Below are 21,286 nucleotides of genomic sequence, written 5' to 3' on the forward strand. Positions count from 1 at the left end.
TGATATAAATATTTACCAACAACACGAGTATGGGTGTTTTTCTCCTTAGGGGAACGACAGACATTTCAGACTTAGATTTTAACCTGAAGCATGTGATAAGGTCATGCATACAAAATAGTGACAGTATATTACAATACATACAACACACTGTGCTTGGAAATAAATAAAAATGTTGGAATGGTTTCACATTAAGATGCAAAACAAAAAGAAATAATCATAAAAAGTAATTTACAACAGCATGATGGAAAATTAATAATCAGTAGTGAGCCAGGGATTTTAAATGTTTGAGTATCGTCTTTAAACGATTGGGAGATAATAGTGTTTGCCGTGATCCTTCACTAATAGTGTCCAGCAAGAGCTTCCCCATCGAAGCCCTGTTTGTGTGCTCTTCACGTTTTCTGCACCATTTCCCTCAGGTCATCCATTCATTCTAACTAAATGTACAACAGTGCATTGCCAAAATGGCCAAAGAGGTGCTGGCACTCTCAGGCACGAAAGGGAGGAGGCTTCACATCTTGGACTGTCGGCTTTCATCCTCGTCCGAGCTGGAGTCAGAGGAGCTGTCGCGGGGGGGGACCTTGTTCTTACTGGCCATTTCCACCGAGTTCTTCCGCTTCTTCTCATCGGGATCGAACTCGGCAAACTGGGCCTCGATCACGGTCGGGTCGGTGTAGGTGTAGAAGTAGGCCATGATGGCGAAGATAACACACACGACGATCAGCAGAGAGGCGAAGAGGATGTACTCAGCCCACTAGAGACCACAAACACACACACACAGCGTCAAAGTTGATCTCAGCTCAGGACATTTTTGGAGAGCTGCACTTGAGGAGAGATATTTGAGAAGATTCTAATATTTGTCCATCAAATATGAAGCCAGGAGAGGATTCATTTAAAGACCAAAAAATGTAATTCCTATGTTCCCGAGCGCTCCACATTACATAATGAGAACCTGAGAAAGATGCATCTGTTTAATATGAAGTGGAACTGGTGTTTTCTGCTCCCCAGCACTGGTGCACAGATTTCTACAGGATTACACTTTAGGGACCTCAGCATATTAGAGTTAGAGTTGGGATTAGAGGTTTGGGTCATAGCTCCACTACACAAATCTGGGAAATATTAAAAAAATAGGTTACAAAATGTTACATTAAGGGATTAAGTTAATTTACACATAAACATCTGAATGGAAAGCTCAAGTTCAAGTTATATGGTCGTGAGAATAGGGTCAGAACTGCTTTTTGGACACATGAGGGCAGCAGAGTGTTTGGACAATAGTGTTAATTACATTAATTATATGAAGGAAAACCTTGAGATGGATGTTTTGATTGGGTCACAGCAGGTTTACAATGAACCTTAAAGACATGTTGTCATTCCACTGAAACGTTTAGGGGAAATTCTTGAGTCACAACCGGAACTGTATTTTCTTCTTCAATCAAACGCATTTACATCCAGTTTCATGCACAAATTATATACATAATCTTGCCCAGGGTCAGTGAGGAGAATACACGTCTACTGTTACAAAGACAATCTGCCCACCTGGTCTGGGAGTTTTATAGCCTCTGCGATAACGAGCACAATGATGTTCCCGACAGCCACAGTCAGCAGCCATCCAGCCTGCAGCACGGACTTCATGTTGCTCGGGGCCTGCAGAGCAAAACGACATTAGGACCGAATGTTACAGAAAACGAGAGACACCCATCTCTTTAAAATAAACTTTAATATCCGACATACGACGGAGTGTTAGAGTCATAGAAAGAGAATCCTTGTCATGCATGATGAAAGCAGCCTCTACCTGTGAGTAGGAGAACTCCAAGCCAGTGACAGAGAACACCACCTCTCCCACAGTGATGAGGAAATACTGAGGAATCTGCCAGGCCATGTGGAAAGTGTTGGGCCTGATGTCCAACACTGATCGGATGCTATCTGAACACTTTGGGACAAAGACAGAAATCCAGATGAGTCCCATCAGTGAAAAAGTGACATATACTGTGACTCGAGGTGTTTTCACCACCTACGTTTGGCCCAAATGTGAACGTGGGCAGGATCATCAGAGTGTACGAGCTGCCGAAGCCAAGTTCTTGACTGTAGATGCACTCATCTCCAGCCTCATTCTTGATCTTGAACTCAGCACTGACACCAGAAGAGAAACACCGTTCAGGGCAAACATCCTCTAAAGTACAAGTGCATGTGACGTGTGTGTATATAATGAAACATCAGTCTTACTTTCCCTGTGGCACGTTGACGTATATTGACATGTTCCTCGTGGTGATCTCCTTGAAGTCTAGGTCACCAGCTGTGGCATTCAGAACAGAGCTAAAGCCGTTCAGGAATCTGAGGGAAGGAGAACAACAGGTGAGAAAACAACACTTTAGAAACAATATAACAAATCAAAATGTAATAGATCAAAAAGTACGTAGTAATGTGAAACTTGCCTGATGGCGTTAGCTCCTTGTTCCGGCTTTTTTATGAGGTCAGTGAACTGCAAATACAAAAAGATACTTTAGATACTGTCCACATCTTTTAATTTAATCTGTAGAGAAAGGAATCAAACAGGATCAACACAATTAAAGTCCAACTGAAATCACATTTAGTCAAGTACTCTGATCAAGTTTCAACCCTGTACATGTATACTCACAGGTACAACTGTCTGTAGACCCCAATCCTGGAAGATGACGATAGTATTTCGAGAGCCATCCTTCATATTGCCCACGTAGGTGATGTTGGGCAGGACCAGAAGGAACGGTTCATTGAAGGTCAGGAAATCCTCAGTCGCCTGTGGGAAGAAAAACATTATTCAAGGTCCATACGTCTCAGAGCAGAGCCACTAAGTCTTAATGTGGCTGAATTGTTGGTGTACCGTGTACGCCTCCAGGGTAAAGTCCTGGGTTCCTGCTTTGATGGGCAGCGGCATGTTCCCCATGTTGATGAACTTGGCTTGGCTCGCAGTGCCTGATGGGAACTTGGGCAGGGTTTGCTGTAGGAGAGGAGCAGGAGGGTTGTTTGTGTGAGTTGTGTTTCACGAGGTGCAGGTTGTTAAAAGCTGTTTCTCATGTGTGTGTTGTGCTCACGTCGATCTGTATCTGGACCAGAGCAGCGGCCACGAACGCCAGAGCGGCGAAGACCATCCCGACAGTCATCCTCTTTAATGGACTGCACACACACATACACATTTGATTTCATGTCCACATATTCAAACACATCAGGACACAACAACAAATACACCACAACAAACCTGTATACTATTGTTTCAAGTATTTTTACACTATATTTAGTTTTTCTCAACTATCAAATCCTCTGGTTCTAATCTGGTGTTGGATAAATATAAGATTTCATCATCAAAATCTAACTCACGTGAAGTTTAAATTGCACTTGGCAATCAGTGGGTAGAGCACACTGTCCACGACTGGCACCAGAATCAGGATCAAGATGGGGTTCACAGTCTGGTGAGAAGAAAGTGAGTTGCACCTTTAGAGCTCATGCCGACAGCGTGTAGACACCAGGACAAAGTCAAATAGGACAAACGCTTGGTCTTACCTGCATCTGATCGGGCTGGATGATGAGGACTCCCTGTTGAAGAGGAGAAGAAGAACTTTAAATGAGGCTTTATTGTGGTTTGAGCAAATATAGTGTGATTTTTGTAAAGAAATGCTGGAAACCTACAAAGTCCCCGTCCATGTTGGTCGCCTGGAGCGTCCATCTGGAGCCCTGAGGAGGAGACACAGCTCTTATCTTAACCGTTTCAGACATGAACCCCAGAGCGTGCAAGAGGTGTTTCTGTGTATCGCACAAGATGGGAATCGCACACACAATCAGATACTACAGTGTGTGAGGGAGCCAATCAGTAGATACCTGCTGGTCAAATAGAGCCCAGAACATGGGCAGTGGGATGTAGAGGAACAGAACCTTCAGCACCATCTTCACCTGAGCAATCAGGAGTTTCTGGACAGACAGAGAGAAAATATCTGTTAAAAATGTGTGTGTGTGCATGCATGCGTGTGTGTGTGTGTGTGTGTGTGCTGCACTTACTGTGTATTTCTCGTCTGCCCAGTCCATCCAGTGCTCTCTCTTGGGGTACTGAGAGGAGCGATGCCTGTAGCGGTTCTTGATGGCAAACTACAGGAAGCAGAAAGGAACATTTGAAGCCTCTGACTGAGATGTAGACTGCAACTGAGACTGTGAACAGATGTGACGTCCAAAGGTTTGATTTAAAACCTTGTCAAATCTATTCTCATGCTTTGAAGACATCACTTACCCCGATGCATTTGCAGACTTTCACCATGATGTTGCCTTGAGGGGCCGTCTTATTGTACATGCCACTTCCAACAATGAACACAACTGCAGACACACACACATATTACACATGTGAACATTAAGGTCTTTGTCAAAGGCAAATATCAATTGTTAATTGATTGTCAATTGATTGCTGTTAAAATACAGGCTTGGTTAATGAAGGTGAAGGAGAAGCTTTCATTTGAAGAATTGTGAATAAAGTCTTTTACTTTTTGGTGGAAAAACAACACGAGACAATTCATTGTGATGATAAACTATTAGTGTTGTTTCCATTTGTCTTCTATGTCTGCAGGGGATGTTTAATGAATCCTTCCTCATTACAAATAGCACTGATCTGCAGGTAAGAACCAACAGCTCAAAAAGAAATGGACAGTTCTTACTGAGAGCGACGACCATGAGCGCGGCGGGGACACCGAAGGCCAGCGGGTAACACTTCTGGGGAATGCGCCCACATTCCTGAGCTGGAAACCACACAAAGACATTAACACACGTTGGCTTCAAAGTCCACATTTGTGTCAATCCCACGTTTCATGGTCCGCCGCCCTCTCACCTCTGAGGATGGGGGTGATGATGGTGGACAGCAGACTGCCAGCGTTGATGGACAGGTAGAAGATGGAGAAGAAGGTGCCTCTCTGCTTCTCCTGGTGGACACAGCAAGTCAAAATATTCTTGGATGCACTTTTCTTACCTGATGAAACCTTTAACCAACCTTTCAGCAGTATCTTTAATATTAACAGATAATCTCTGTCCCCGGCCTTGAACAGTGTAATAAAGTCTGATGGGACATGTACCTGCACGTCGGTTAATAAACAACCAGCTGGAACAAAACAGATACAAGAAGTGCTGACGAGAGGACGGAGATAGCTGAGAGACGTGTCTGTTTAATTGCACACTCAGAAAGAGAGAGATAATGCTTGTGTGCAGCCTGGGGTGTGTGCACGTGTGCATGTGCATGAGGGACAGGGTGGGGCCTCTGTGTATGAGGGAAAAATCTGATTTTACAGGAAGGATTTTAAAGAAAAGATTCTGGATTTCATATTCACATCTCGTCATTAGTATTATATTTATGTATTCATGGAGATACATGGTGTTCCTGTGCTTTGTTCCCTCTACTCTCTGTGTACCTGATGGTCTTCAAACTGGTCTCCACCAAACGCAGCGACGCAGGGTTTGATTCCTCCTGTTCCCAGTGCGATGAGGATCAAACCCACCATGGACAGAGCTCTGAGGGGGACAACAGCACAGACACAGTGTCAGTACGTGTCTGTGAGTGTTGATCCACCGTCCTGCTGTTCTGAGCGGGCTCAACTCACACGTGGAGGGGCAGGTTGTCGGGGTTGCCGTCCTTGTTGGTATCTGTGAGGTCGTTGATGGCACTTATAGCCATGACGATTTGTCCCACGGTGTAAACAATGGACAGGTAGATGATCGTCCTGTGCAGAGGGAGGGGGGGAGGAGGGAGGAGGGAGGAGGAAAGAGCGAGTGGAACATCAGATTCAGAAAGATAAGATACACAAGGGTCAAAAATCCAAGGCTTTGGAACTCACTTGAACTTGCCGAGCCACGAGTCGGCCACGATGGCCCCCAGGATGGGCGTCAGGTAGCACAGGGCCACAAAGGTGTGGTAGATGGTGGTGGCGAAGTCATCGTCCCACTGCAGGAAGTACTTAAAGTACAACACGAGCACGGCTGCACGAGAGCGAGGGAGCAGGAGGAGGGATGGAGGGAAGATAGCAGTTAGATTTTTTGTTATATTGCTGCCATTTGGCACAATGAGGAAGGACAGATGCCTCCAACATCTGTTCAGTGCATATTATATCATATAAAGTAGTTAATAGACTCAAAGTTAAAGTTAAAGCACATCTTTTGAGTTTAGCAAAGTAACAATACCTGTAGGATTATACGCAATTACAATACTTGATTAAATCTACTTTCCACCAATAGGTGCAGGTGAGGCAAAGGAAAATAAAACACCCTCTAGAAATATGAATAAAGTCAAAAGGAAACGATCCAGAGCAGCCGACTCACCTCGCATGCCATAGTAGGAGAAGCGTTCGCAAAACTCATTGACCACGATGAAGAAGATGCTTATTGGGTAGCCACAGACGGTGGCCTGTAAAGACAGGAAACAGGCCATTATCAATGAGAAGCTTTTTATACTTTAACCATCCACTTGATGGTGGAATTTCCATCCTTCCAGTTCTGTTTGATATCAAACAGTAAAGAATAAATGTTACAAACAGTACAGTAAAGGTTGGACTTACTGTTTTGGGCCGGGACTTCTTCTTCTCCTCACCACTTTCTGCAGAAATGTGAAATCATAAAAGAACAGATTTTCTTGGATGACATATTCGATGTTATTAAAACTATAATTGCCAAATACACTGGTTGGGTATAAACGTTTTCCATGTTTTGCTGAAATATAAGCACATAGACACTGTGAAAAAGGAAAAATAAATATAATGTGGGATATGAATGAAGAATGTTCCTCAAGAAACTCCAGTGTGAAAAGTGTCCCAGTCACAAGGTCCCTCTCCAGACTCACCTGCCATGGCTGCACTGTGTCCCTACTGGTTCCTTCTCCAACAGTATCCTTCAACAAAGAGAGGCAGTGAGACCAGTGATCCCAGTCCAGACCAGCGACACTAAGATGGAGCTGAGGCCTGAGCGGCTTCTTATGTGACCTCCCATCAAACTCCTGCAACGCCCACTGATGCTGGACTCCACGCAGTAAAGTCGCCTGCACCTCCCAACAACATGCATGAGTGTGTGTTTGTGTGTGTGTGTGTGTGTGTGTGAGTGAAATTACTTTATGGCAGTGGGACCTCAGTCACAGGGTCTTGCCTCACAGATAAAGATGATTCGTCAGGTAAACTGCTAAAGCTGCATCTTCATAGTTTTGCTATTAACTGGAAGGAAACCTCTTTAATACACATTAAGTGTGTGATTGCAATATAATTTTATTTGAATAGTCTCAATTATGGCCTCCATCGAAACATTCTAAAATCTTTTACTGCTTTTACTTTTATTAGCTCTTAGCAACTCATCTTTTTATTGGTCCTGATCAATCGCATTGTTGCGCTTGTTTCTGTCATTAACGGCACCCAGTTTTTAAAGGTGCTTTATAAATAATTATTATCATGTAAAGACTACTTCATTGTACACCTACACTGACATACTATCAGATAATAAGCACTCACAAGATATAAGATAGATATAATGAACTGATTTCTATTTGTATATGCCCTTGTTTTTATATTACATTCTTACTCATTTCTTACTTTTATTGATGTGCATATTTCCCTGAAGTGTAAGTAATAAAGGATTATCTAATCTCACTATCATTGCACTGTTGTAGTCATAGAGCATCTGATCTGTCATAATAAATCAATAAACACTGGCCTGTGGTTTCAACCATCTAATAAGATCAAATTTAAAAGTTCACATACCTAGTATGATCGCGCTGTTGAACCCTTTTCTAGTGCAGGTTCAGATGTGTGCACACACATATTTACTTTATTTGTTTAATTTCTCAGACTAGTTTCTCTGGTTATACTGAATAAAAAGATGGAAGGCGTGTCCCCAGTCCCTCCCACTATCCAGAAATGAAGCTTACATTTCCAGATCTTTAATGTCAAACTCTCACCGTCTGAGCAAAATTAATATTCAGTATTTTGCCCAATTAAGAAGACATTTAAACTGTTCCGGAAGCTGCTGGTTTACTTAATCACAACTAGAAATAACACCTTTAAAAACATGTTATGTTATTTCCATGTGCCCCAAACTGGCTTTTTATCTATATGACATTAAGATAGTAGGAACATTCAGATAAACAACATGTCAACAGGTCAAGCTTGTATAAATCTTCCCTAAATTATTGTGTATTTCGCCAAATAAAAACACACACAATGAAAAACTCGCAGGACTCACGCCGGACACATGATGTGTAGCATCTCGAACCTCTGGAAAACAGTGACACAGTGTTTGTTCCGGTGAGCCAGCGGGACACAACAAGGTGTGTGTGTGTGTGTGTGTCTGTGTGTGTGGTGGGATTAGCTGGTCTTTTACATGACAGTGGCGATTTCACAGGAGTCAGCAGCCTCCTGATTTCTCTCTTCGGTGAAGCTCTGCAGGTTCACTGGCATATTCAATTCAATTCAAGGCAAAGACAAAGGTATTATTACAGATTTGATTTATTCATAAGTCTTAAAGGTATTTACATGAGCAGTCATTAAGTAAAAATGTTTTTTAATTTCATCTCACAGATAATAAAAGGCATCTACATGACAGACAAAGAAACAAAGGGGCAGATCACAAAGTGCCATCCTTTATCTTGCATCGTCTTTTTTCATAATGTCTTTGGCAAGAGTGGTTTTCTGTGCAGTAGGTTGCCTCAGTAACAATAGAAAATATTGCACACGCTTTGTCTTTCTTTACAGAAAACAGGTTAAAACATTGTTGTTCACTTGGCTTCAGATGCTTCTTATACGCGTCCATTGGCCTAAAATAGAGCGAATAATTCTCTCCATTGTTGTTGGTGGGAGAAGAGAGAGAAATGCATCTGCTGTACCGGCACCTCGATGGAGAGGAACAGGAAATGTAAAAGTTCTGTGCATGACTTGAAGAATGTGTTGTTACAGCAGCGTCATTTATTCCTAATAAAAACACTCCTGTGGAAAAACACTGCAGATAAAACGGGAGCCCAGCTGTTAAAACAGATAAGGGTCAGAGATTGAAATGCAGATGAGGCTCCTCGTGTTTGTTGGAACGTCCCGTGGAAGCGGTTGAAACACTTATGACGATATAACGCCATCAGTCCCGGTGCTGGATGCATGTTTGCCGAGTCGCCATCTTACACACGATTCAACAAACAGGCTTAAATGCGGCTCCGTAGTCTCCATAGGAAACAAGAAGAACGGGCCCATTGATATCAACACCACAGGATCTTGGTTGTTTTTCCTCTCGACTTGCACGTCATGAGGAATTGAAGGCGGCACAAGACCGGAGGGAGACGCGAGCCAATCAGAGCGCGGTGGGGGAGCCGTGAGGGTTGGCGCTGGTTGGCGTGCCACTGATGGCGTTGAAGATGCCCATAGAGTCGGACAGAGCGCTCCTTGTACCGTCCTCCACTGGGTTGATCTAGAAGAAACGGTCAGAAAGGAAGATTCTCAAAGATGCTGACTTTATCCTGACAGATGCACACAGGCATGCAGAGACCGGAGGATTGTATTAGAAGGAGGGTTGTTCCACCAAGGAGGCGACGTGTTTGTCTCTTTTTTGCTTGTTTGTTGGTTCGTTGGATTCTCAGGAGAATTACACAAGAACCACTGAGCACATTTCCATGAAATTCTGATATCCCAGAGAATATGTCATGGATTTGGATAAGTTTAAAAAAGAGTGTTGGACCTCCCCCCTTCCTTTTGAAATCACTAACTAATAAGAGGTATTGAAAAGTCACAAAAATTGCGTATTTTTCTACTTTTGAACACCAGAGTAGGTAAAAAGTACAACAATAAGTTCAAATGAGAAAATAAAGCGTTACCATCCGATCTGCTCGGGCCGGCAATAAAGAGAGCAGGAGATAAGAGACGTGGTTAGTGAACGAGCAGGAGACGTAGAGGTAACGGTTAGTCGAAAAAGATACTGAAGTTACACAACTTGAAACAATGACAGTTGAAGAACAGATTAGAAAACCAATCTTGGCGTATAAAAGTAAATATTACACATGTCAAATACAAAGAGATCTGAAAACATGGTGGGAGTATTTATGACCCAGGATCTGAATCACATCTACCTGCTCGTGCATGATGTTGGACAGCTCCCTGGCCAGGTCCCTGTAGTTGGCCTTCATCTCGTCCTGATACTCCTGCTGGTCCTCCTTGATCAGCCGCTCGTTCACCCCCAGCGCCTGACCGCAGGCGTCCACAAACTGCCTGAGGACGGGTCCACAAGGATTTCAGTGGCGCTGTTAAATAATCTCGAGAGGGAAGAGAAGTAGCTTTATATATTCAGAGGATTTTGACAAACCAGTACCTGAAAACCTCTTTGAGCTGTTTGACCTTGTTGTCAGGATATTTCTTGGCACTGCTGTCGTCCAGGAAGGCTCTGGCGTAGGCAAGAGGACCAGCGTTGACCTGGAAGACAGTATTTATGAATCTCATAACAAATACACTGATGTCCCCTAAGTAGTGATGCAGGGGCCTTGGTATTTGTACCTGGACGCTGATGCTGCCCTGCAGTTTGAGCTGCAGCCGGATCATGTCCACCTCCGAGGCTGAGCACAGCAGGCGCAGCTCGGCCACCTTGGCGCTCATCTCGTCGATGGCCACCTCGATGGGGCTCAGGTCGGTCTGGTGCTGGTACATGACCGCTATGCGCTTCTTCACATAAGGGAAACAGTGGGTGGCTGGGGAGAAAGATCATGATATCAGAGGTCAACATGCAGGATCCTGAGACATATAAACATCTCTTACATAGAGATAATGTGTGTTTGGTTAGCTATGTTCCACATGTAAACAGTCCCTGAGTGAGTGGGCCTGGATACAGCCAAGACATTATCAGTCAGAGTGATTATTAACAAGGCTAGATAAGGCCCTGAACTTTGGAAGACAGCAGACAGTACAGCAATAACCCTCCCGTGGCCTTTGGTGATTAATGTTAAGGGTTGTTGACACACAGCTGAGGCACATGAGACCATGTTGTCATCAACAATAACAAGTGGAAACGAGGAAGTTGTTCTGTGCTTCCTGTCACTGCTGCAGTGATGAGGCTGATTGGAAAAGCTTGTTTTGGCTCCTCCGTCCACATTAATGAGTAATCGGAGGTTCTCCACTGATGCGTGACCTACTGGTGAGAACCGTCCTCCGTTTACACTGCTCCTCCACTCCGCCCTGCTTCTTGCCCGACACGGTGAACGGCGTCTCGAACACGAAGCGCCGGATGTTGTGGCTCTTCTCGAAGTCCGTCTTTCTGTCCTCGAGCTCCTTGTCGTCCAGGTGGGGTGTGACGTGGGTCACCTGGATGTAGGCGTACTTGGAGTCCAGGTCCTTTGGGTTCACCTGTGGGTGGAAAAACCGTGGACTGAATATAAAGATGGAGGATGAGTCTCCACATCCTCCCTCTATCCAAACATTAGGCCCAAATATCCCGTACACAAACGCTGCCCCCATGCAGATTTAATAAGAGTAAATTAAAGATTGAGCAAAATGCATGTAAGACAGTATATTGCAATAAAAAGTGTTTCAGTCAGTCAGGCCCTTTTCTTTTCTGCACAATAAAACCTACCTAAACACGTTCTCCATTGCATAACTGCCAGGGACAGACATTTATCGTTCCAGCTACATAAACACACACAAACGTGATCCCACCTTCCCGGAGTCCTGAATGATCTTGACGTTCTCCTGTCCAAACTTGTCAGAGTAGAGCTTCAGGAGCCTCTGGGAGATCTCAGCCAGCGGAGTGAACTTCGGCTCCTTGTAGATGTATTCCTTTCCATCCTCGTCCTCAAAGAAACCCTGCAGGAGAGAATCAGGCCAGAAACAAATGTTTACGACTTTAACCCCTTCATTGTTATTCAACACCTGGATCTGCCCAGAGTCAAACTTTGAAAAACAGACTTCAATTCTGCCAAATAATTGAAGAATGATTATCCACAGGGGGAAGAAAACAACTGAAGGTGTTTTCAAACTGTGGTTCATTGCATTTGATAATAGCAACTCATGAAAGAAAGAAGAAAACAGAAGAACTTGAAGATGCATAGTAGCCTGCGATTATTTGAGAAAAGACCCCACAGGAGAACAAAGATGGAGGAGACATGCAAATCTCATCTGTTCACAGCTGGACCCACACAGACTTTAATAAATAAAGAGGAAATACAGCTAAACCAGCTTTTGTTTCACTACGAATATAAAACTACTTCTATTCACTACTAAAGGTATCAGCCCCCAAACAAACAAACACACCAGGCCAACACACAGTTTAGTCTCTACACACTTACCGCAGCCTTGGAAGGGGAGCAGGAGAAAAGAGAAATCTCTGTTATTAGTTCATACATGCAAAAGATGTGATCCTACTTTAATTAGGAGTTTTAATGATTAAGCTTCATTCGGAGTCACTTGGCCCTTTACCTGTCCAAAGAAGGCCACTCTGAAGTATGTGCCCAGCAGTCTCTTCCCAGAATGCATCACCTCCATCACTTTGGTGTAGGCACGGTGGAGGGTGTCGTACAGATGTGTCAGTTTCTGTCCCACACAAAAAAGAAAACCAGCAGAGATCGATTGATATTAACTTTAATACCTTTGAATTAACAATTTGGCAGAACTTCAAAGTTGTGGATGGTGTTTTATTTCTTATTCGGGGTCCAGGGTCACTTTGAAACCAATATAAACATAGAGCCTGACATGTTTATTGGGAGGGCGATAAAAATATGAGCCGTTCACAGACAGTTCAAATCCAAAATGTGTTCTGGCAGATTTATGTAAGTCACCTCGAAGTCTCTGCGCTGTTCATAGATGGGGATGATGAGCCTGTAGACATCAGCGATGAGCTCGTAACGCTCCGCCTTCCAGAGGCCATCAGCACACTCCTCCAGCAGCTCCATCAGCACCTCCTGAACAAACAGACACACACACACTGATGTAAACGTCAGTAAAGTTCCCCTCGGGCTGCAGCTCCAGCTCAGAACATTTAACTGATGCAAAGAGGGACCTTCTGCTCGTTCTTATTTGTCTGAAGGTTAAAGCGTCACTGCAGAGAGAGCAGACGTGGGAGGAAATGGATGCATCATCGCCTTTCTTTTATTGGCAGATGACACTGGGTCCATCTCATAAAGAGAAAAGCTTCTAGAGTGGATAAAAACCCTTTTCATTGCCTACAGATCTGTTGACCAACTCATAAAATCTCAAATTTGACTGTCAAGCAAACCTCTGCCCCTGCTGGAGTGTCCATGAGCAAGACATTGAACACCTCTAACAGTGCTGACCCTGAGCTTTTGTCAGATTCCCGGAGCTCAGTGGATTAATCCAGAATAACACACGTACCAAGCCTGAGGTCAAAGTCGACTGTATTTTCATTTCAATGCTCTAAGAGCAATTGAAACTTCACAGAGATAAGAGCTGCTGCAGGTGACACGTGATGCTACAGAGGAAACTCCCAAACACCGAGGGACCGGCAGAGAGGCAGAGCCCGTCGAAGAAGATGACGACAGGTCTCACCTCGTTGAAGTGAACATCCTGCATCCCCACATCCTCCATCATGGCCGCCTCCTCGTCGATGTTGGGGGTGATGACTCGGAAAGAAGAGCATCCCTGTCTGAACATTCCTAACACAAAGGTACAGATCAACAAAGTGTTAGACTCCATCTATGTTTACAAACCCACTTATATAAAAAAAAGTATGTGTTATGTTGACTTTGTGTTCTTGGATTAAAAACCCACAGTTAGAGAAGACGAGATGCCACAATGCTGTGTTCTAAAGGGAACATCTGAGTTCAGCTCTTAAACACCCACCTGACACACAGTAACCTACCACATTGTGTAACAGATCCGAACACGCTGAGCTGCTTGATACGTGAAGAAACAACAAGAGCTGGGATCTTATCTAGAAAATGCACCGTTGTGTTTTGAAGTCGTGAATGAGCAGGTGACCCTTGGACATGTGCTCAGGTGCAAGAGGATAGACTACGTCCCAGTGTGTGCAGGTGTGTTTAAAAATGTGTTTATCTTTACCAGTCAAAGAATTAAGAAGTTTTAGAAGAAGAAGAAACACTTGTGTACATTTTACACAAATGTAAATTATCTCATAAGTTTAGCGAATTATTAGTATTTTACGAGTGCACCTCTTTTACCAGTGACTCTCTTAATGACCTTTGTAAAATAGGATCATAAAAGGAAGCGTCCTGTTACCAGAAGAAACAAACACACATATCCATGACTCACCTTTTCTCCACAGGTACTCAGCCACCAGAGCTGCAACGTGCACATAACACATGGCTGCCTGCAGGTGGAGCCAACAAATCACAGGTTAGCACACCACAAAATAGGAAAATGGTACATTTGTTGAAAAGCATCATGTTTTAGAATGAATTTGTGTCCTACAGGAACTGGAGTGAGGAAAATACCTCTGACAGATCTCCGTTCTTGTTGTGGATGCGTGCCATGCTGTCCAGCCAGGTCTTGCGGAGCTCGGGCGTGCTGGTGTAGGACTTGGCCAGGCTGTACTGGAGGTCCACCAGCATCTCCGGGTCGTTCTCGTGCTCCTTCATCTGCTCGGTGGCCATCAGCACTGTCCTGATGCGCTTGGTGAGGTCCTTCACGTCGGAGGGAAACGCTGTGTGCTGCAAAATACAAGAGCAACAAATCAGGCTGCTGTGCTTAAGGCCAAAAACAAATATACTTCTGACCAGTATCTCTGTTCGCATGTTGATCTGAGCAATAAAAGAAATTCAAAAGAGAGAAGGTCACCCCCCCCCCCCCTCCCCACCTTGATGCTCTTGTCACTGTTGGCACAGTTGTTGATGATGGACAGAGACTGCTGGAAGCGGGTTCCCCCGATGCCAATAACATCTGCAATCAGCTGACTGACAGCAATAACCACCTGCACAGGAGAGGACACACCATTTGTTTACAGAAGAAAAATAAAATTATATTAATAGCTTTGAGTTTGCAGAGACACAACCAGGAACATGTACCTGCAGGTGTGTTCTCACAAAGGACCTGCGGCCCGTGTAGTCAAAGTTACTTTTCATGAGGAAGTAGAGGAGGTGGGCGGCGTCGCTGCGGATGGAGCTCAGCTTGGAGTTACAGCACTTGAGGATCTCGTAGCACAGAGAGGCACACATGTCGGCCCGGCCGTCAAAGAAGGTGCAGGGGAACTGGAGGGATGAAGAAGAGAGACCGGGCGTAATGCAAACGCAAAAAGAAAGATTTGATACAAGATGATAAAACTGAATAAACAAGGTGGCACGTTAAAGGAGGAATATTTCACCTTGAAGATGAAGGTCCTGAGTGAGGTGAAGACCTGTTTGAGGGCTGCCTCTGACTGAGGGATCTGCAGGAAGCACAAATGCACCTGGAACACTTTCTTCATCAGGGGGTTGTGACCCAGGTCGGAGTTCAGCTGAGTCTGTGGATGTGAGGGGAAATGTGATGCAGACACTATGCATGTCACATACTGTGCTTTAGAGTCGTCCTTATGTCTCAGCTAATACCTTGAATCCCATGATGAAGATGCTGAGAGTGTCCAGCACAGTCAGACACACCTCTGTGGACACGTTGGCCTCCAGAAGACTCTGGCTGCTCACATCTGCTTCTGTATGACTGTACACTGCACAGAACGCACAAGGTCACGCTCACAGATATCACTTTATTGGAGCAATAAATATGCACAGAACATGGTCTACCGGCGGTGCATTGCTTTTATTATAATATTATTACGTATAAATGATTACAGGATTATTTGCTAGGCAGGTGCTTGCATGATTTACATTGCAACAATCATTAACTGTCAATAGAAGCCAGTAAAACACAGATTCATTGAAGCCCAGAGGCTTCAGAGGCACAAAAATGCCTAACTTATACCAGCTCGACACAATTTACTTTAATTTAACAAAACAAGGCTGTGGTCCTAAGTGCATTAAGGTCGAAATCCAATTCTGTTGGTTTCCAGCTTGACATGATGCCATCTCCCATTCCCTTTTAAAGCCAGGAGCACTTGCACAGTGGCTGGGTGCTTTTGTAAGAGTAGTAAGAGAGGAAGCTTCTCTGCAGAGGAAACACTTTGCACTTCTGTAATCTGAGTTTGAATTTACATTAACAGTGAAATACACAGCCTCATGTAAACAATGCACCTGACCACTCCTCAAGCATGTTTCCTATCAAATCAACTTTGCCTCTGTGTTGGTCGGAAACATAGATTGTGTATCAAGATGGATGACGTGTCATTATCTGTTCATTTATGTCTCATGTGTAAAGTTAAGGTGGGTGGGGCTCACTGTTGTTAAAGGTATGTGCGGTCTCCAGATTTCCCAGCTGCTGCAGGCGGGCGTGCAGGATCCCTGCCCTGTTGCGAGACACAGGTAGAGTCAGAGACTTCCTGTCTGGAGCCACAGGCCCTGCCCCCTCCTGGCTCCTGTTGAGGAGATAGGACGTTGGTTAAACTACAGTCATGTGACAGCAATGCTGATGCATATAGAACATAAAGGGCCACAAAAGGATGAGATAAAGAAATGTAATAAAAAATACAGCAGATTCTTGATTAGCTAGAATGTTTGAACTTTGTTAATAAAGACAAATGGCAGCATCATGCATTGAATTAAGCAAAGTGAGAAATAAAAAAGACAGGGGTTTCTTACCCATGCAAGAGGGGCCAGGGGCCGGGACATTAACCACAAAACAACTTGCCAGCAGTGTTAACAAATGAGAGAACAAACCAAGAGCAAGCGGTTAAAAGACCTGGTGTTTATAAGTCTGGGCTCAGTTGTGAGTCTCAGATCAGTGTTAATGATAAAACCATGTTACTTTGAGTTGAAGAATTAATTGATAAAGTCAGTACCTGGCGATGAATCTCTTCCCCATGTATCTGAACTGATGAAGGCAGACTCTGCAGGACAAACACAACCAGTCAGAGAATCACACCTTGCAGTCAAGTCAGATTCTCCTGATGTATTTACTGAAGTTTGCACAAAGCCTCTCAATCTCTGTACTTACTCTATTAATGTAAAGAAGTCCATCAGCTCTGAGGAGGCTGCTTTGTTCCAGTAAGCAAAAAGAGCCTCTAAAGAGACACAATGGTATAAAAAGATTCACTCTAGGCCTGTAGTTAAAATCATCTATATACTTATCATATAATATACTTGTGACAGACTCTCTTACCCTCGGACATGCTCTTGAGAATATGCAGAAAGCACATGAGCAGGTGTTTGATCTCGTCCCGGTCCAGTTTGTCACAGCGCAGCATGGTGCTGCCCAGAGCCGACGCACACTGGTTCTGATGCACAGGAAGAAATGAAAGGGAGAGAAAAGATATCAGACTTCAAAGATAGAAAGAACATTCAAGATTTCTATTTTTTGGAGGGGAAATGAACACAAGAGCAGAAAAAGGTCACGCTTGCTGAAGCATTTCTGTGCTCGGACAGAACAACATCAGCCTCAGGTTTGAAGAAACACTCTCAAGTGAAAAGGGTCACAAGGTCAGTTCAACCTCTGCGCTGGTAAGAGCACACACACTCCCTCATGTGGGACACTCAGAGGAGAAGAATGTTGGGAGGAAACCCTGGGAGGATTTTGGACATATTGTACAGATGTGTGCAAACTGCAGAGTTAGTTTTGGTCTCTGAAGAGGAAAGTGCCAAAAGCACAATTTGCTGGACTCTGTACAATTCCAGCCAGAAGTTTCCTCTGGAGAGGTGAGGACGGTCAAACTGAATACTTGGATAGGTATGTTTTCCTCATGGTTTCCATCAGCCGCCTGCTTGACATTATCACTGTCCTGCAGCAGGTCAGGCCGGGGGACCGTGAGGAGGGAGAAGTCCATGGTGACGCGCTTGGCTGCAGAGCTCAGCGGTGGGGCTCGGTGCTCGGGGTCCAGGGGGAGAGGGGGCACGTTGACCGAGTGCCTCCGAGTAAATCTCTCTTTTTGGTGGAGTTGGGGAGTTACAGAGCGAGTAGAGGGGGTGTAGGAGCTCTGGGGGAAGGGGGGAGTGGGAGGAGAGCATAGAGGTCCAATGGTGCAGATGATACAGTTAATAAAAAAGAAAAGCTAATTTTATCCACTTGCACACACTGACAACATTAGTCATCAGTCCACACATGGTAATATTGATATGGATACTTTCTGTTTCTAATCTCTAGATTCTTATAAGAATGTCAAAATGAATAAAACTTAAAAAACACCCGTAACTGTTGTATCATGGATCTGTGTACCTTCTCCAGGGAGTTGGTCTTGTCACTGCTCTTGTCCAGAAGGCTGTTTCCAGAGTCCGTGGAGACCAGGGAGCCTCTGGAGTCTGCGTGGTGAACTGAGCTGACATTGGGAGTGGAGCTGTGAGGGGACGCTGCAGAGATGCAACACAAATAAAAACACTAGTTTGTTGCATGTCAGAAAATGGGAGTGAATCTACAGGGCACACGTTCAAATGTAAAAAATAAAAATAAACATGTGTGATCAATGCGTGACCAAGCAAAGTCACCTGTTCCAGAGATGACCCCGAACACGTCTTTGTGGAGGGCGTTTTCTATACAACTCCCGGGTTTCTGAGGAGGCAACAGAGAGTCCTCCCTCGCATTCTGGGTATAGAAGAAGAGGTATAAGAAGACATTTATTATGAGAGAATAATTAAATCACACTTGTCATGCTGAGATGTCATTAACTCAGTAGTTCATGATATGGAAACCTAACCATCCTCCTATTCAGAGTCCCACCACTAGATGCCAGGCTTACACTGTGGGTGCTGAAAGGTGCTGACTCCTTGATGTCGAGTCTGTGGACGTTCTCCTGGAGGAGGCCGAACAGAGGGAGGTACAGGGTGGCGAGTCGGGCCTGTTGGCTCTATAAAGACAAAAAGAAGCCAATTAGAGGCCTTCGCTGTACCAAACACATTTTCCTTTCGATGGTGCAGAGCAGTAGAAACTCACTTTCGCAGCGTAGCGGTCGTCGAACGTGTGTTTGATCATCAGGCCCTTCAGCACCACGATGGCGATCTGACGGACCTCTCGGAACTCCTGAAGAGCCCCGCCCACCTCCCTGAGCAGCAGGCCCACCAGGAAGTGGTTTCGACAGAAGTCATCAGTCAGAGAATAGTCGAGCTGGAGGTCTGTAGCGAGAATTCAACACAGAATCAAAGATGAGAAGAGGCTGTAGAAAACAAGCATAACATCAACTGCATCTTTTTGTTTTTACCCTGGAATCTCTGTATTCTCCCCTTTCCAAATGGCATGGGAAGATTTAGAGGAACATAATGTTCATGGCTGCAGACGACCCGCAGGAACTCAAACTTGAACTCGTACAAAGTCTGAGAGCAGAACAAGAGAGGACACCTTATGTGGCTTGAAGTTTGCTTCAACTTGATGGTTAATAACTGGAATAAAACCATTAAAGAGCAGGCAGCAGCAGAGCTTTTCAACCTTGGGGTCTCCAGGCACAAAGCAGTTCATGTAGTTGTTGATCTGCTTGAATACGAAGCCTCGGTCCAGGAAGGTGAAGCAGCGCTGAGGGAGGAAATGCAGATGTGTTATTCCTGTTAATCAATAAGCTAAGATTATTATAAGTAACTTGACAATGCAGTGCAGTCTAAACCAGTTTTACAAACAGAAGTTTCAACCTTGATGAAAACTGCCAGGCTGTGGTTGGCATTATGAGCCGCGTCCAGGTTGTCTTTATATTTCTGGGTGATGTGCGGCATCAGCATATTGACCAGAGTCTCCACGGCGTGGTAGAACGAAGCAGAAAAGCGCTGGTTCCTCGAGAGCTGCACAAAGGGAACGAGAAAAGAAAAGGAGGAGATGAGCTCAGCTTGTAGGAGAGGGGGTTGAAGAGAGGAGGAGGAGGAGGAGGAGGAGATGAAGAGGAGAACTACCTTGACCTTTCCACTCTCCATGAGATACTGAGCCATTGACTTCATAAGAGCTTCAAAGAAATACCACGAGTGCTGCAACACAAACACAAAGTCAGTGCACGGAAAACTCACACACTAAATTTAAACAAACACAAGCGAGGACTGTAGGTTACCTTCAGCAGCTTGTTGCTAGTGAGGAAGTCAGTAGATGGCTTCAGTATGGCTGTCATGGCTTTAGCCAGCTCCTCGTGAACTGTTTTCACATTGGTGGAGCAGTAAGGCTCTGGCTTGAACACAAACTGAGAGAAGAGAGGGAGGAAGGAAAAGCATTATTACTATTATTATAATTAATTTATCTGACTGGATCTGACTGGAGCATCCCATCCCACTTTCCAGCTTTATGTGACATGACAATGATTCAAAAAAGAAGTGCACCTTGACATAAGATCGCAGGTGATGTTCAAGTCCCTCTTCGTGGCACTGTGCTACAACATGCACCATCACCCTGCAGACACAGGGAAAGACAAGGAGGCGGTGAGGCTGACACCTCATTAAACACAGAGCTTCACACACACACTGAGATATAGAACACATACATGGAGTGTGTGAGCCATAGGTGACTGTCTAATGAGGAAAAGGATTCAGGGTATGAAAGAGAAACTGGGGGAACGTGCTGCTTTGGAATGAGAGCGAGATAAAAGCGATGCTGTTTTATTTAAGTGCTGTATCATATAGTTTTCTGCTTCTGGAAACTGCGTTGTGTGTGTCTGTGTGTGTCTTGCCTGGTCACGTTGACAGCCACGTCCTCAACTGTGGCTCTGGTTAGGACACAGAACAGCTGGTTGAGGGTGGTGGGCAGAAAGTTGACCATCACGTGACCCTCCATTGCGTGGAGACTCTAGAGGGGAAGTGGATGAAGTGTTGAGGGAGAAGTAGACTGTGGCATGAAATGAAAGAACTGCATCTGACGGGGCATGAATAAAAAAAGGGCGCGTCCCATTTCCCCGGGGCATTGGAAATAAGAGGAGCTCTGCAAACCTTCAGGTATTTAACCAGCTCCCCCTCCGATGCTTGTTCTGACGTCTCCATGCTTTGACGGTGATGGAAGAAGTTGTGTAAGTGCTGGTCCTGAGGGAAACATGTTATTTTTAATTCATATCTCATTCTTATTAGCATGTTTATGGCACTGAGATGTGTATGTACCTGAGTGTAAACTGTAGAAACGAGATGAGTTGAGACTTTGAACACAGGTTTTCCTCCATCTACCCATTTGATCTCTGAGCCGGAGTGCTGCAATAACAAGTGGGAAAAGATTACTATTACTACTAACACTATGTCAATCAACCAGAAACACCATATACAACATTATATAATAACTAATCCACTGATTTAGGTCAGAAGAGTAATTTGTGTCATACACGTCACATATTTTACATAATTCATATTTGT

The 21,286-nt window shown here is 44.5% G+C and overlaps 2 protein-coding genes across 5 annotated transcripts in view; both read right to left on the bottom strand.

The window, feature by feature from the left end:
* Positions 1 to 508: 508 nt before the first annotated feature.
* On the bottom strand, positions 509 to 6,575 carry LOC128431282 (solute carrier family 15 member 1). The gene is made up of 22 exons (XM_053417557.1): positions 6,552 to 6,575; positions 6,316 to 6,400; positions 5,835 to 5,976; positions 5,601 to 5,720; positions 5,412 to 5,511; positions 4,838 to 4,928; positions 4,668 to 4,748; positions 4,250 to 4,332; positions 4,024 to 4,110; positions 3,847 to 3,936; positions 3,658 to 3,702; positions 3,532 to 3,564; positions 3,349 to 3,437; positions 3,066 to 3,147; positions 2,855 to 2,971; positions 2,633 to 2,770; positions 2,430 to 2,476; positions 2,221 to 2,328; positions 2,013 to 2,127; positions 1,790 to 1,927; positions 1,534 to 1,641; positions 509 to 751 (listed from the first exon to the last, which is right to left on the bottom strand). Exons 2-22 carry the CDS (start codon positions 6,320 to 6,322, stop codon positions 509 to 511), a joined length of 2,064 nt encoding a protein of 687 aa, XP_053273532.1. The 5' UTR covers positions 6,323 to 6,400; positions 6,552 to 6,575.
* Positions 6,576 to 8,462: 1,887 nt separating this feature from the next.
* LOC128431278 (dedicator of cytokinesis protein 9) overlaps positions 8,463 to 21,286 on the bottom strand; it is a 34,862-nt gene continuing 22,038 nt past the window's right edge. For 3 of the 4 annotated variants that reach the window (XM_053417553.1, XM_053417550.1, XM_053417551.1), the window contains exons 21-52: positions 21,041 to 21,127; positions 20,876 to 20,965; positions 20,620 to 20,735; positions 20,273 to 20,342; positions 20,011 to 20,136; positions 19,859 to 19,930; positions 19,604 to 19,750; positions 19,407 to 19,490; positions 19,183 to 19,294; positions 18,918 to 19,096; positions 18,724 to 18,831; positions 18,473 to 18,569; positions 18,207 to 18,337; positions 17,157 to 17,271; positions 16,992 to 17,058; positions 16,837 to 16,884; positions 16,277 to 16,413; positions 15,494 to 15,609; positions 15,271 to 15,408; positions 14,975 to 15,157; positions 14,767 to 14,880; positions 14,405 to 14,620; positions 14,223 to 14,280; positions 13,500 to 13,606; positions 12,773 to 12,895; positions 12,414 to 12,527; positions 11,655 to 11,801; positions 11,135 to 11,345; positions 10,503 to 10,693; positions 10,321 to 10,421; positions 10,082 to 10,220; positions 8,463 to 9,426 (exon numbers count right to left, since the gene is read on the bottom strand). In XM_053417553.1, coding sequence (XP_053273528.1) covers positions 9,310 to 9,426; positions 10,082 to 10,220; positions 10,321 to 10,421; positions 10,503 to 10,693; positions 11,135 to 11,345; positions 11,655 to 11,801; positions 12,414 to 12,527; positions 12,773 to 12,895; positions 13,500 to 13,606; positions 14,223 to 14,280; positions 14,405 to 14,620; positions 14,767 to 14,880; positions 14,975 to 15,157; positions 15,271 to 15,408; positions 15,494 to 15,609; positions 16,277 to 16,413; positions 16,837 to 16,884; positions 16,992 to 17,058; positions 17,157 to 17,271; positions 18,207 to 18,337; positions 18,473 to 18,569; positions 18,724 to 18,831; positions 18,918 to 19,096; positions 19,183 to 19,294; positions 19,407 to 19,490; positions 19,604 to 19,750; positions 19,859 to 19,930; positions 20,011 to 20,136; positions 20,273 to 20,342; positions 20,620 to 20,735; positions 20,876 to 20,965; positions 21,041 to 21,127 — 3,861 coding nt within the window. In that variant the 3' untranslated portion in view covers positions 8,463 to 9,309. The remainder of the gene's footprint in view (positions 9,427 to 10,081; positions 10,221 to 10,320; positions 10,422 to 10,502; positions 10,694 to 11,134; positions 11,346 to 11,654; positions 11,802 to 12,413; positions 12,528 to 12,772; positions 12,896 to 13,499; positions 13,607 to 14,222; positions 14,281 to 14,404; positions 14,621 to 14,766; positions 14,881 to 14,974; positions 15,158 to 15,270; positions 15,409 to 15,493; positions 15,610 to 16,276; positions 16,414 to 16,836; positions 16,885 to 16,991; positions 17,059 to 17,156; positions 17,272 to 18,206; positions 18,338 to 18,472; positions 18,570 to 18,723; positions 18,832 to 18,917; positions 19,097 to 19,182; positions 19,295 to 19,406; positions 19,491 to 19,603; positions 19,751 to 19,858; positions 19,931 to 20,010; positions 20,137 to 20,272; positions 20,343 to 20,619; positions 20,736 to 20,875; positions 20,966 to 21,040; positions 21,128 to 21,286) is intronic. The other variant, XM_053417552.1, reaches the window with a different exon arrangement.

The sequence above is a fragment of the Pleuronectes platessa genome, chromosome 24 (assembly GCF_947347685.1).
Source record: "Pleuronectes platessa chromosome 24, fPlePla1.1, whole genome shotgun sequence".
NCBI classification, from domain to species: domain Eukaryota; kingdom Metazoa; phylum Chordata; class Actinopteri; order Pleuronectiformes; family Pleuronectidae; genus Pleuronectes; species Pleuronectes platessa.